Source organism: Haliotis rufescens, unplaced genomic scaffold, assembly GCF_023055435.1.
Source record: "Haliotis rufescens isolate VD_foot unplaced genomic scaffold, xgHalRufe1.0.p SCAF_22, whole genome shotgun sequence".
NCBI lineage: Eukaryota > Metazoa > Mollusca > Gastropoda > Lepetellida > Haliotidae > Haliotis > Haliotis rufescens.
The window spans coordinates 600001-614498 of NW_025963913.1; the positions used below are offsets into that span (position 1 = coordinate 600001).

At 42.7% G+C, this 14498-nt stretch overlaps 1 protein-coding gene across 1 annotated transcript in view; it reads right to left on the bottom strand.

The window, feature by feature from the left end:
- The window catches only part of LOC125383241, a 32186-nt gene extending 23973 nt beyond the window's left edge, over positions 1–8213 (bottom strand). The window contains exons 1-2 of the mRNA XM_048401551.1: positions 7770–8213; positions 7465–7654 (exon numbers count right to left, since the gene is read on the bottom strand). Of these exons, the coding sequence (XP_048257508.1) occupies positions 7465–7654; positions 7770–8144 (565 nt within the window). The 5' untranslated portion in view covers positions 8145–8213. The remainder of the gene's footprint in view (positions 1–7464; positions 7655–7769) is intronic.
- Positions 8214–14498: the final 6285 nt, after the last annotated feature.

Here is a 14498-nt window from a genome sequence, read left to right on the forward strand (position 1 = left end):
AAAATTACCGCTTTCGTTTTATTTATATTAACCTTTAGGTTCCAATCCGTCACCACTCGGCCCTTTCCGTAACCTGCAAGAAGACTCGTCCCCCTATCGACGATGTTATGTGCGAATATACGATAAACCAATCAGAATGCGCGCATGATTTCAAGTTCTTCGTCAAAGAATCCCTCAGAAATAATTTTTGATTTTACATATGTCTTGCATCTAAAATCTAAAACTCACTCACTCACTCACTCTTGCATCTAAAAATATACCCAAGACACAGTTATATGTGTTCAATCATACTGTATAATTCCGCGTGTCCCGATGTGCTTTAAATTGCATCTGAAACATATATAATATATGGGGAGATATATGTTAACCATAAGGCAACGAGTTGACCATTGCTTTAGGTATGCCCGTTTGCGCTAAGACGGAACCCGGTCGCAAAAATGTGCCATGAGAGGGGCACGAGTCGCTATTCGGCTTGTCCCGGAATAACCCGAGTTGGTCACGAATGACGTTCACGAAGAGTATTGGGACGTGAAAATCACCAACTTCAATCCCTGAAGTAAACGTATTACAACGTAAATCGAGATCTACACAAAATAGTGCCTTCATTAAATGAAGTTTCAAGTCCTCAACATGTTAACATTCCACCTGTACACAACGTTCCCCGAGTTGGTCACGAATGTTAGGTTCCAAGCAAGGCAATAATTTCCAAAAACATCCTTAGCCTTTTGTAGATTTCCAGGTGTCTCTGCCGATAATACGGTATCATCTGCATAAACCAAAATCAACATTTTTAAATTCAAACCAAAGTGGGTTTCAATATCCATGTAAGTATTTACAACATTAAGGCCCGATATATCATTGTCAGATAGAAATAATTCAAGATCATAAAAATACAGTCCAAATAAGAAGGCCGACAACTTCTCTCCCTGCCTCACGCCAATTTTACGAAAAAATATTTAGAGAAAATAAGTTTTATGACACCATTATGCAATACAAAGGATTTAATATTAACGTACATGTTGTGAATGACACCATAATGTAATACAAAGGATTTAATATTAACGTACATGTTGTGAATGACACCATTATGTAATACAAAGGATTTAATATTAACGTACATGTTGTGAATGATATGATATTTTCCCAGTGACACACCGGTTAGCATTGTATCATTTAAGGATAAAGGACACTACGAATGGGGAATAGAACCCAGGTCTTCGGATTGTGGAGCGACCACTTCAACTACTAGGCTATGCAACCGACAAGTTTTGGAGCAGAATAACTAACTTCACAACTGTTGCCCTGACATTTGCGTTGTTTTGGGCCATGTTATACTTACATGATGAACACACTGCCGTGGATTAGCTTCAGCCCTCAGTTGTCTTTTTGACGGAGAGTTAACCCGAAACCACTGTCTGAGACAAAATTAACTGTCCATTTTTATCACATGTAATTTGCGGAAAGTGTCAGACAAAACTGCATCCTTCTAGCGACATCATAAATACTATTTTGTAGAGGCTGCGGAAGCACTAACGGCTTATTAGCTTGTAAAGGACAGAGAAAAGTAAAGTGAGGGATGATCAATGGATATAAGGGATCGGGTATGGAGTTAGACGGTATCAAATTAAACTTCTGTCTGTATATAATCAATTAAATTCAACCAACACAGTTGTATGTACATCTCCTCCGTTATATACAGGTATGGAGTTGAACGGAAATGTGTAGCAATGGGTCATATCACAATGTCAGATCAATTTTGAAGGAACGTGAAGCAGGACATAGTCAGTTTTCGTAATGGTAAAATTTTGTAGCACGGGTATGGATCATAATTACGAGGAATCTAGGATTGACACCTAGATCGGCGGATCCAGGCATGCTTCCGGGACCCAAGTCTGCCATTGGCAGTGAAGATTGAAGGTAGGTATCATCAACACGACAATACGTCGATGTCCGTGATTGGTGAACGCGGTGATGTAAGTATTGTCACGAACACAGCACTGTGTCGATGTCCGTGATTGCTGAATGCGGAGCTGTTCGCACCGTGACGTACACTGCAATACGTCGATGTCCGTGATTGCTGAATGCAGTTCTGTTGGCATCGTGACGAAGTGTAGTATTCGATGGCATTGACTCCATATTGTGGTGAATTACGTTTGTGACAAACACTGTCGTGTTATCGATGAACTGTTTGATTGGGATTTTTAGAAGTTGGTAAGAACAGTAAACTCAATATATCTAATGGATGACATCCTTCATTTTCTTTGTGATGCGACGTTTCCCTGCCTGGCGCTCGGCATTAATTAGGGGCTAAAACAAGGACTAGTCGGCTCGGATTCAGTTAACTGTAAAACTGCGGCATAGTATCTCAGTGGGCTAGCACAATAAAATCGGCAGTAGTCCCGACTAGTACAAGCAGACAGACAGACAGACAGACAGACAGACGCAAGTGCAATAATCTTGAATGCGACGTTAAACCCCATTTCACCACCTCACCTTATGCCCTTGTCACGGAAGAGTGAGTGAGTGAGTTGGGTTTAACGCCGCTTTTAACAGTATTGCAGTTATATCACGGCGTATCAGCTTAATGTGGGAGGAAAGCCCGAAGTCATGCAGGTCTCAGACGTTTACCACTTCGGTGAAACCAACAAGCACGGGTATGGTGCTGACAAACCTAGAAACATAATCGGGGCGAACCGGGATTCGCACCCACAATCATAGGTTTCTGGCGTGCCCAAGGGCGCAACTCTGCACAGCGAATCGCGGCGCCTTAGACGACTGGGCCACCCGTGCCCCCCACTGAAGAGTGAAGTATGACAGCAGTGATATCAACGGACTTATATTCATCGGATATCCTGACCTCACCGAATCCGATATGATGAACAGTGTGAACCCTTGCACTCCAGGGGGAAGACATAATTGGATGTACAGAGCACATACCCATATCATGGCCCTGGAGATATGGATCGTTCCATTTGCAGTCAACAAATCACCTGTTTCATTTTATTGACTTGAAATTCTATAAAACAAACAATTTGAAACAAAAATATATATCTCTGCCTGTATGATACACTCATTGTTCAGTCCAGTCAACCCTTGCCATATGAAATCTCTAGATCCTTATCACGGGAAGCTCGTTTTGGATACGTTTTACCCAAAGGCGTGTCGTTTGTTCTTTGGTATAGAAATAGAAAAAACAAATTTGGCTGTCCGGAAAAAAAAGGGTTGGTAATCTGGCTTCGCTGAAGAAAGAATTGAAATGATATGTTTGGCGTAGTGTCAGTACTGTCCGATCTTAGTCATAGGTGGTAAACTCTTTAAAAAGGCTTCATCTACTACAGCTACCAGCTCATGGCGTATAACGTTTCAGAATTTGATTTCCTGTACATGTATAATAAAAGTAGACTTCGTTGTGTTGATCACAAAAATTGCCATCGGGGACTGTGGAACGTTGTGTAAAGGTGGAATGTTGAGGACTTGAAACTTCATTTAATGAAAGCACCATTTTGTATAGATCTCGAGTTACGTTGTGATACGTTTACTTCAGGGATTGTAGTTGGTGATTTTCACGTCCCAATACTCTTCGTGAACGTCATTCGTGACCAACCCGGGTTATTCCGGGACAAGCCGAAAATCGACTCATGCCCCTCTCATGGCCATTTTTGCGACCGGGTTCCGTCTTAGCGCAAACGGGCATACCTAAAACAATGGTCAACTCGTTGTCTTATGGTTAACATATATCCCCCCATATGTTATATATGTTTCAGATGCAATTTAAAGCACATCGGGACATGTGGAATTATACAGTATGATTGAACACATGTAACTGTGTCTTGGGTATATTTTAAGATGCAAGACATATGTAAAATCAAAATATATTTCTGAGGGATTCTTTGACGAAGAACTTGAAATCATGCGCGCATTCTGATTGATTTGTCGTATTTTCGAATAACATTCATCGATAGGGGGACGAGTCTTCTTGCAGGTTACGGAAAGGGGCGAGTGGTGACGAATGCGTGAACGTATTTGTAGATTGTGTGACGAAGTTAAGGATGAAACTCATCTTTGGATTAATTGTGAAATGCTTTACTGTGTATCCCTTTAGGACTGAGTGCGTTGGGTTTACAGCCGCTTTTACCAGTATTCCAGTTATATCGCGGCGTGTCAGCTTAATGTGGGAGGAAAGCCCGAAGTGATGGTCTCAGACGTTTACCACTTCGGTGAAACCCACGAGCAAGGGTATGGGGCTGACAAACCTAGAAACATAATTGGGGCGAACCGGGATTCGAACCCACAATCATAGGTTTCTGGCGTGACCAAGGGACGCAACTCTGCACAGCAAATCGCGGCGCCATAGACGACTCGGCCACCCCTTTTAGGAACATGCCTCTAACTTATTTTTGTTCGTTGGTTGTTTAACGACGCAATAGCCCAGCTATATGACGGCGGTCTGTAAATAATCGAGTCTGGACCAGAAATTCAAGTGATTGACATCTTGGGCATCACGAAAAGCAGTAGGGATACAACATTCATCAACAGCGAGCCTGACCACCCGATCCCGTTAGCCGTTTCTTACGACAAGCATAGACGCCTCTTACAACAAGTAACGACCACTTAAAACCTGGATCTTTAAGGGTGTGTCTCCCACTGGACAAGCTGTCTTGATAATGCAGTGTGACGCGTTGGTTCCATCTCAAGCCGCAACTGTATCCGCAATGCATAAACTTATGAAACTTAGACGAATCTCTCCCTGATACTTAGCCTGCCCAATTGTGTTGTTTCATCATATTTAATTGGTATCGTGTAACTTATGAGGTGAGGTGAAATGGGGTTTAACGTCGCGTCCAAGATTATTGCACTTATATAGCGACGTGCATGCACGTGTATGTGTGTGGATGCTTGTACTAGTCCGGACTGGTGCCGATTTATAGTGCTAGCACACTGAGATACCATGCCGCAGTTAAACATGAATACCCCACTCAGATACAGTATACTGACTCCGAGCCGACCAGTCCTTGTTTTTGCCCCTAAATGCCGAGCGCCAGACAGGGTAACAAGAAGTACCATCTTTTAACGACTTTTGGTATGAAGCGGCCGGGGATCGAACCCCGGACCTTCCGCTCTCCGGGCGGACGCTCTACCATGAGACCACGGAGGCGGTCTGTGTAAATTATGACGATCAGCTTCATATTCAGTAAATACCCATTAATAACTCTGCTTTGCAGAGTGACCTACATTTGCATTATAATCCTTTTTTGATAACGTCAGGTGATTTTAATGTGCATTTTTTGTGTTCATCTCTCGTTTGTTGCGCATGAATGTCTTGGATTGACAACACGCCGTCTCTCTCATAAACCCAGATACACTACAGTGTGTAAATGATTACGGTCTGGTGTGTGATGCACCAATAAACTTAAAAAGAGGAGAAAGAATACCGAGGTAGTGGTCAGAAGGAGGTAGTGGTCAGAAGGAGGTAGTGGTCAGAAGGAATTAGTGGTCAGAAGGAGTTTGTGGTCAGAAGGAGGTAGTGGTCAGAAGAAGGTAGTGGTCAATGTTTAGTATCTCTATGTCCTTTTTTTAAGTCAGATTACTCTTAATGCCATGTATACACTGTGTGTCTTTGCAAACTGATTATTTACGTTCAGACTATTCAACACTTCACTCGCCGTGAATAGCTGAAAATTGCTGATGTGGCGTAAAACAATATTCATTCATTCATTCATTCAACACTTTTCAAAACTATATAAAAAAAATAAATCTTCTGATAATTTGGATCAATCTTCAATAATTTGCAATTTGATTCGTCTACATATCAACTGGGACTTTCCTTCTTCAATATTGGGAAGATTTCCAACAGATGTTATATATTTTAGTGGTGATTCATTCAACATTATCTTCATTTTGCAAACCTGAATTCCAACGACTGCTTTTCAGAATTCTGGTGATTCTACTAATGGTTGACAGTCAACTGAAATCCAGTCATCAGTGGATGGTTTGAGTTGGAATGGCCATTTGGATGTTTTCAAAACAAAAATTTCCTTAACTCTCATTTAGGGCATACAGAAAATGTCAGGTGAGTATCGCATTGAAACCTTAAATATTTTGGAGAAACATATTTTTTTCAGTTCCGTGTTGAAACGACTGACAGACAGTGGATGACCAAACATGATGACATTACTGATGTCAGGGTGATATAAATACCTCCACCTAGGCACCAACAGACCAGCTTCTTTTCAAAATTAATTTTCCAGGTGGGCGTTGTGTATAGTCATGAACTACCTTTAACAAGAAAGAGTTAATGAAACTAATCAATAAAAGCACCCTGACCTTTTTCGGATCTACGAAAGCAATTATTGCTTCCCAGGATCAAGGCAATTACACCAGACTAAGTAATGTCAAAGTTGACCCTATGCAGTTGTCCATACAGAAGGGTTGATGGTTAAGTGCACTTCAGTGTCCAAGTCAGCAACACTATGATTGTATTACAGCCCATCGACATGTTCAGGCCAGCAGTTGTCAGGGCATGGAGTGGGTGGGTGAGTGAGTGGGTGAGTTGGTGAGTCAAAGGTTTCCCATGCCCCAAGGGATGCAACTCTGCTAAGCAAATCGCGGCGCCTTATACGACTGGGCCACCCATGCCCCCGTTGGTGGGTGGGAAGATGCTAGCAGGTTGGGTGTAACGCATCTTTGACCAGTAGTCATATCAGGTGTGTCAGCTTGATGTGGGAGGAAAGCCCAATGTGATGCAGGTTTCACTTTAGTGAAACCCACAAGTATGGTATGGTGTGGGCATGATGCGAACCCACAATCATCGGTTTCTGGATGCTAATCTGCACAGTGAAGTCAGGGTATTGAGGGTCAATGGAGTGAGGATCAACTGGGTTCCTGTTAAAGTGGATTCCTCCTCTGATTCTCTGTTCCACAAAGCAATCTTAGTGCTCCCGTACCTCAGCTTCAATGGTTGGTTTCATAGCAGTAAGTTCCCTTTGTGGAACGGAACCCTGAATACCAAAGTGGATGAGTCAACTGGACTTTAATCCTAATTCAACAAATCATTCTTAACTTGACCATAACAAAACAAACAAAACTCCAAAATAGTCAAAAGAAATATTTGTATGTATAAACATATTTGTACAATATTTACAGAAGACCAGCTTACTACATGTATACCAATTTAACATGAAATAACATTAGATGTTGTATAATTACCATACATGTTTCAAGAAGCTCCATACAAAATATATACACATATACATAACATGCAAAACAAAGAGATCTCATTGACTGCCATACCATTACGTACAATCCACACAGGCTTTTCTTGGACTATTTCCCTAACTGCTCCCATCAGACTTCTATCCAGTTAGCAGGGGCTCCAGCACTCTATATGTTATATCCACCAAGTAGTCTCTTATTAAGACTCAATTCACGTCCCATCATGAAGCCCATAGCTTCTCAAATACTCACCTAACCAACTCATCTTCACCTTACACAACCCTCTCTGTAACTGAATCTCCATCTTACAACCTCCACACATCTTCACCTTACACAACCCTCCCTGTAACTGAATCTCCATCTTACAACCTCCACTCATCTTCACCTTACACAACCCTCCCTGTAACTGAATCTTCATCTTACAAACTCCACACATCTTCACCTTACACAGCCTTCCCCTGTAACTGAATCTCCATCTTACAACCTCTACTGACCTTTACCTTACACAATCCTTCCTGTAACTGAATCTCCATCTTACAACCTCCACTAACCTTCACCTTACACAACCCTCCCTGTAACTGAATCTCCATCTTACAACCCCCACTCACCTTCACCTTACACAATCCTTCCTGTAACTGAATCTCCATCTTACAACCTCCACTCATCTTCACCTCACACAACCCTCCCTGTAACTGAATCTCCATCTTACAACCTCTACTGACCTTCACCTTACACAACCCTTCCTGTAACTGAATCTCCATCTTACAACCCCCACTCACCTTCACCTTACACAACCCTCCCTGTAACTGAATCTCCATCTTACAACCTCCACTCACCTTCACCTTACACAACCCTCCCTGTAACTGAATCTCCATCTTACAACCCCCACTCACCTTCACCTTACACAACCCTCCCTGTAACTGAATCTCCATCTTACAACCCCCACTCACCTTCACCTTACACAACCCTCCCTGTAACTGAATCTCCACCTTACAACCTCCACTCACAAGCACATAACACAGATCGTGTGTCCTAAAGATGTCCCAAATGGATTGTATCGGATGGTCAGGCACAGTGACTTGTTTTATTCAATAATTGCATGACAATCAATGACATGAGCTACTGGTTACCTTCTGAACCACCACCATGTGGGACATAACAATAAACTGCAACTTGTGGTGAATAATGCCTCAGTCACATTTGCTCTAGGGCTGGGATACGGCGGCCATATCCCCCCGAAAATGAGAGATACCTGTAGAGGCCACAGAGGATCTGCGGTGGCCTCAGGGTCGCCCTAGGGCGTATCCCTATCTTTTTACAGACCATAAGGGTCGCCGTGGAATTATAGCGCGGAGTTATAACTTTTTAAATTTCTAGGTTCGCTGTAGCAATTAGACATGTAGACAATTAGACACACCGTAGCCATGCTGTTAACGGCGGCTATACGTCAGGCATACGGTGGCTTTGCGTTTGCAGTGCTGCTGCTCTGTGTAGCAGTAGCGTCAGTCTGGCCGCACGGTTGCTGTATGGTTCCCCTGCGGGTGTCTTGCGCCTACCTTGCGTCTGCCATCCTGCTGCTCTGTGTCGCAGTAGCGTCAGTCTGACCGCACGTTTGCTGTATGGTTTCCCTACGGGTGTCTTGCGCCTACCTTGCGTCTGCCATCCTGATACTCTGTGTCGCAGTAGCGTCAGTCTGGCCGCACGGTTGCTGTATGGTTTCCCTACGGGTGTCTTGCGCCTACCTTGCGTCTGCCATCCTGATACTCTGTGTCGCAGTAACGTCAGTCTGGCCGCACGGTTGCTGTATGGTTTCCCTACGGGTGTCTTGCGCCTACCTTGCGTCTGCCATCCTGCTGCTCTGTGTCGCAGTAACGTCAGTCTGACCGCACGGTCGCCGTATGGTTCCCCTGCGGGTGTCTTGCGCCTACCTTGCGTCTGCCTTGGTATTTGTAAAAAAAACTATGCGTCATCACTTAAAAGGCCGTACGGCAGCGGCAGGTTTTCTGTCTCCACAAATTCAAAATACGCCGTGCGGCTACCCTAACATATGTGACTGGTACAGTATGTGACCGTGGGAATGCTGCAGCGGCCCTATGATTGCTGTTGGTCGTAGATATTTTAGACCCCATGGCCGCCCAGGCAAATGTTACTGAGGCATAAACAAGCACTTATTTCCTTGTGTTGGTCAGTTTATTACTGTGATTAAACTTTAAAATAGATGTATATGTTTAAACAAAGCATAAGCATTCCTGTATTTGACGATGGTTTGCTGACCAGCATTGGATGATGTCATGGCCTCTTGAAGCATGCTGTGGCTGGTCACTGAAGCATTCTCATATAGATACAGGGCATAGAACACTCGATAGTGCATGCTGAAACACAAGGTACGGGGCATAGAACACTCGATAGTGCATGCTGAAACACAAGGTACAGGGCATAGAACACTCGATATTGCATGCTGAAAAACAAGGTACAGGGCATAGAACACTCGATAGTGCCTGCTTAAACACAATGTACGGGGCATAGAACACTCGATAGTGCATGCTGAAACACAAGGTACAGGGCATAGAACACTCGATAGTGCATGCTGAAACACAATGTACGGGGCATAGAACACTTGATAGTGCATGCTGAAACACAAGGTACAGGGCATAGAACACTCGATATTGCATGCTGAAAAACAAGGTACAGAGCATAAAACACTTGATAGTGCATGCTGAAACACAAGGTACAGGGCATAGAGCACTCGATGGTGCATGCTGAAACACAAGGTACAGGGCATAGAACACTTGATAGTGCATGCTTAAACACAAGGCACAGGGCATAGCGCACTCGGCGGTGCATGCTGAAACACAATGTACAGGGCATAGAACACGTGATAGTGCATGCTGAAACACAATGTACAGGGCATAGAACACGTGATAGTGCATGCTGAAACACAAGGTACAGGGCATAGAACACTCGATAGTGCATGCTGAAACACAACAAGGTACAGGACGTAGAACATTTGCTGAAACACAAGGTACAGGGCACAGAACACTCGATAGTGCATGCTGAAACACAAGGTACAGGGCATAGAACACTCGATAGTGCATGCTGAAACACAAGGTACAGGGCAAAGAACACTTGATAGTGCATGCTGAAAAACAAGGTACAGGGCATAGAACACTCAATAGTGCATGCTGAAACACAAGGTACAGGGCATAGAACACTCGATAGTGCATGCTGAAACACAAGGTACAGGGCATAGAACACTTGATAGTGCATGCTGAAACACAAAGTACAGGGCAAAGAACACTTGATAGTGCATTCTGAAACACAAAGTACAGGGCAAAGAACACTTCATAATGCATGCTGAAACACAAAGTACAGGGCAAAGAACACTTCATAATGCATGCTGAAACACAAAGTACAGGGCATAGGACACTCAATAGTGCATGGTGAATCACAACAAGGTACAGGACGTAGAACACTTGATAGTGCATGCTGAGACAACAAGGTACAGGACGTAGAACACTTCATAGTTCATGGTGAAACACGAGGTACAGGACGTAGAACACTTCATAGTGCATGCTGATACAACAAGGTACAGGGCATAGGACACTTGATAGTGCATGCTGAAACACAAGGTACAGGACATAGAACACTCGATATTGCATGCTGAGACACAAGGTACAGGGCATAGGACACTCAATAGTGCATGCTGAAACACAAGGTACAGGGCAAAGAAAACTTGATAGTGCATGCTGAAACACAAGGTACAGGGCAAAGAACACTTGATAGTGCATGCTGAAACACAAAGTACAGGGCATAGGACACTCAATAGTGCATGCTGAAACACAAGGTACAGGGCAAAGAACACTTGATAGTGCATGCTGAAACACAAGGTACAGGGCATAGAACACTCAATAGTGCATGCTGAAACACAAGGTACAGGGCAAGGAACACTTGATAGTGCATTCTGAGACACAACAAGGTACAGGACGTAGAACACTTGATAGTGCATGGTGAAATACAACAAGGTACCGGACGTAGAACACTTGATAGTGCATGCTGAGACAAATAGGTACAGGGCATTGAACACTTGATAGTGCATGCTGAAACACAACAGTTACAGGACGTAGAACACTTCATAATGCATGCTGAGACAACAAGGTACAGGAAGTAGAACACTTGCTGAGACAACAAGGTACAGGGCATAGGACACTCAACAGTGCATGCTGAAATAAAAGGTACCTTGACAACTGAAGTAGAAAACAAAAACGTAGTTTCAGCATTAATTTGTGGGACATTTATGAACTGTCCTTAAGATTACTAAAACCATAAGTAATGACATATATATACCTTATAAACTGTAATGAGCGTGTGGCCATAGTCACGAAGCTGACTCCAGAATTTGGTGAACTGTCTTCATATCTACCTAGCTCAGCTACTACTAGTCCACACATAGCTAACACATATGTATTTACTAAAATGATGTCAAAAGACAGAATTGTTGTAGCTGACTTTTGGGCACACACTAACATTTAGTATTGAAAATCAGTATAAACCAATCAAGCCCTCCTTGTTAGCCAGTGATTGCCTACTTACCCACTCCACACATCGGCCCCGGCCAGGAGACGGAAGGTATAGAGGAAGATCGCAATACAGTACAGACACTCTAGAACCTCCATGGACGTACACTGAGAGTGGCTGACCATCAGTGCCTCTATGATAGCCTGGACATCACCTACACTGTCCGAGATAACAACCAATGCAGTGACCACACACCAGGGGTTGGCTTCCTGCAATGTACAGACAATATGCTTACTTTTACATGCCTATAAACAGACAGTATGCTTACTTTTACATGCCTATAAACAGACAAATATACTTACTTTTACATGCCTATAGACAGAAAATATGCTTACTTTTACATGCCTATAAACAGACAATATGCTTACTTTTACATGCCTATAAACAGACAATATGCTTACTTTTACATGCCTATAAACAGAAAATATGCTTACTTTTACATGCCTATAAACAGACAATATGCTTACTTTTACATGCCTATAAACAGACAATATGCTTACTTTTACATGCCTATAAACAGACAATATGCTTACTTTTACATGCCAATAAACAGACAATATGCTCACTTTTACATGCCTATAAACAGACAATATGCTTACTTTTACATGCCTATAAACAGACAATATGCTTACTTTTACATGCCTATAAACAGAAAATATGCTTACTTTTACATGCCTATAAACAGACAATATGCTTACTTTTTACATGCCAATAAACAGACAATATGCTTACTTTTACATGCCTATAAACAGAAAATATGCTTACTATTACATGCCTACAAACAGACAATATGCTTACTTTTACATGCCTATAAACAGACAATATGCTTACTTGTACATGCCTATAAATAGACAATATGCTTACTTTTACAGGCCTATTAACAGACAATATGCTTACTTTTACATGCCTATAAACAGACAATATGCTTACTTTTACATGCCTTTAAACAATAAATGATTCATCCTGTACAATGATATCATGTTTGGGACTCAAATACTACAGCAAAACATGGACATCATGAACTACAAGGGACTGGAGAAATCAGTTTGTTAACTTATATATCAGTTGATCATAGTCGATATATATGGGGGTGACAGCATTAGGGGTACTGTGTTAGCGCTCGTAGTTTGAAGTGCAGGTGATCACGTACGTAATAGCTAAAGGTGACATTGTATAATTCTTATCGAAAAACGGTTTTCCACAAAACATACAGTTCTCCACAAGCGCAGGTTGGCTGTAACTTTGCTAGCGTCGAGTGCATGATACTGTTAAATATTAGCGATATGAGTGACATATTTTACTGTCGCTTCACTTACGAAGTCGCGCTTCAAGTGCACACTGTCTGATGTGTTTGTTCATTGCTTAACGCCGCACTCACCAATATTCCAGCTATATGACTGCGGTCTGTAAATAATCGATTCTAGACAAGACAATCCAGTGACTGATATCAAGAGCATCGATCCACACAATTGGGGTACGATAATTTAACATGCATCAACCAAGTCAGCGAGCCTGACCACCCATCCCGTCTGTCGCCTCTTACGACAAGCACAGTCGCCATTTACGGCAAGCATGGGTTGCTGAAGACCTATTCTAGCCCGGATCTTCACGGGTCCACACTTTATGAAGTTTGACACCTTTTGCTTCTTAATATATAATGATACTTGTAAATCTAACATTGTTTGTAATATTTATTGCAATATTGATTATTATTGATTGGGGAAAGAATCCATTGCTTCTGATTTGATATTAATTTGATAAAGAAATTATTTGAAAGGTTAATTTTAATTTTATTTAATCTCTCTGGGGTTATGTGAAGTAGAGCTCAAGAAAAATGGCTGTATGTAGTAGCGTGCATACACGTGTGTCTGTTATTGTACTAGTTCGAACTAATGCCGGGCTATTAGTGCTAGCCCAGATGCCGCAGTTTTAACCTGGGATATACCACTCAAACTCAGTACAGCGACTCCGAGCCGACCGATCCTTGTTTTATCCCTTTATGCAAGCACCAAGCAGGGTAACAACATCTTTTGACGTCGTATGACGCGACCGGTCAATCGAACCATGCACCAACCTTCTGTTCCCCGGGCAGACGCTGAATACATGTTCGAGTGGGATATCCGTGATGCATGATATGTGATAATAAGTGGGTGGGCACTAAAACGGGCCCGTGAAGATCCGGGGTAGAATAGGTCTTCGGTAGCCCATGATTGCCGTAAAAGGCGACTATGCTTGTCGTAAGAGGCGACTAACGGGATTGAGTGGTCAGGCTCGCTGACTTGGTTGATGCATGTCATCGATCCCAATTGCGTGGATCGATGCTCATGATATTAATCACTGGATTGTCTGGTCCAGACTCGATTATTTACAGACCGCCGTCATATAGCCGGGGTGCAGCGTTAAGCAACAATCAAAATCGTGTTGCCAGGGAAACGACTAAACGAAGGTGTATTACCCATAGGACTAGTGAGTGAGTTAGTATGGTTTTACGCCGCTTTTAGCAATATTCCAGCAATATCACGGCGGGGGACACCAGAAATGGGCTTCACACATTGTACCCATGCCGGGAATCGTGCCCGGGTCTTGGGCGTGACGAGCTAAGTCTTTAACCACTAGGCTACCCGACCGCCCCCCATAGGATTAGATATAACCATATTCATAAAAAACATCGTTTAATTGTGCACTAGTCAATGTCAAATCACGCACAACAG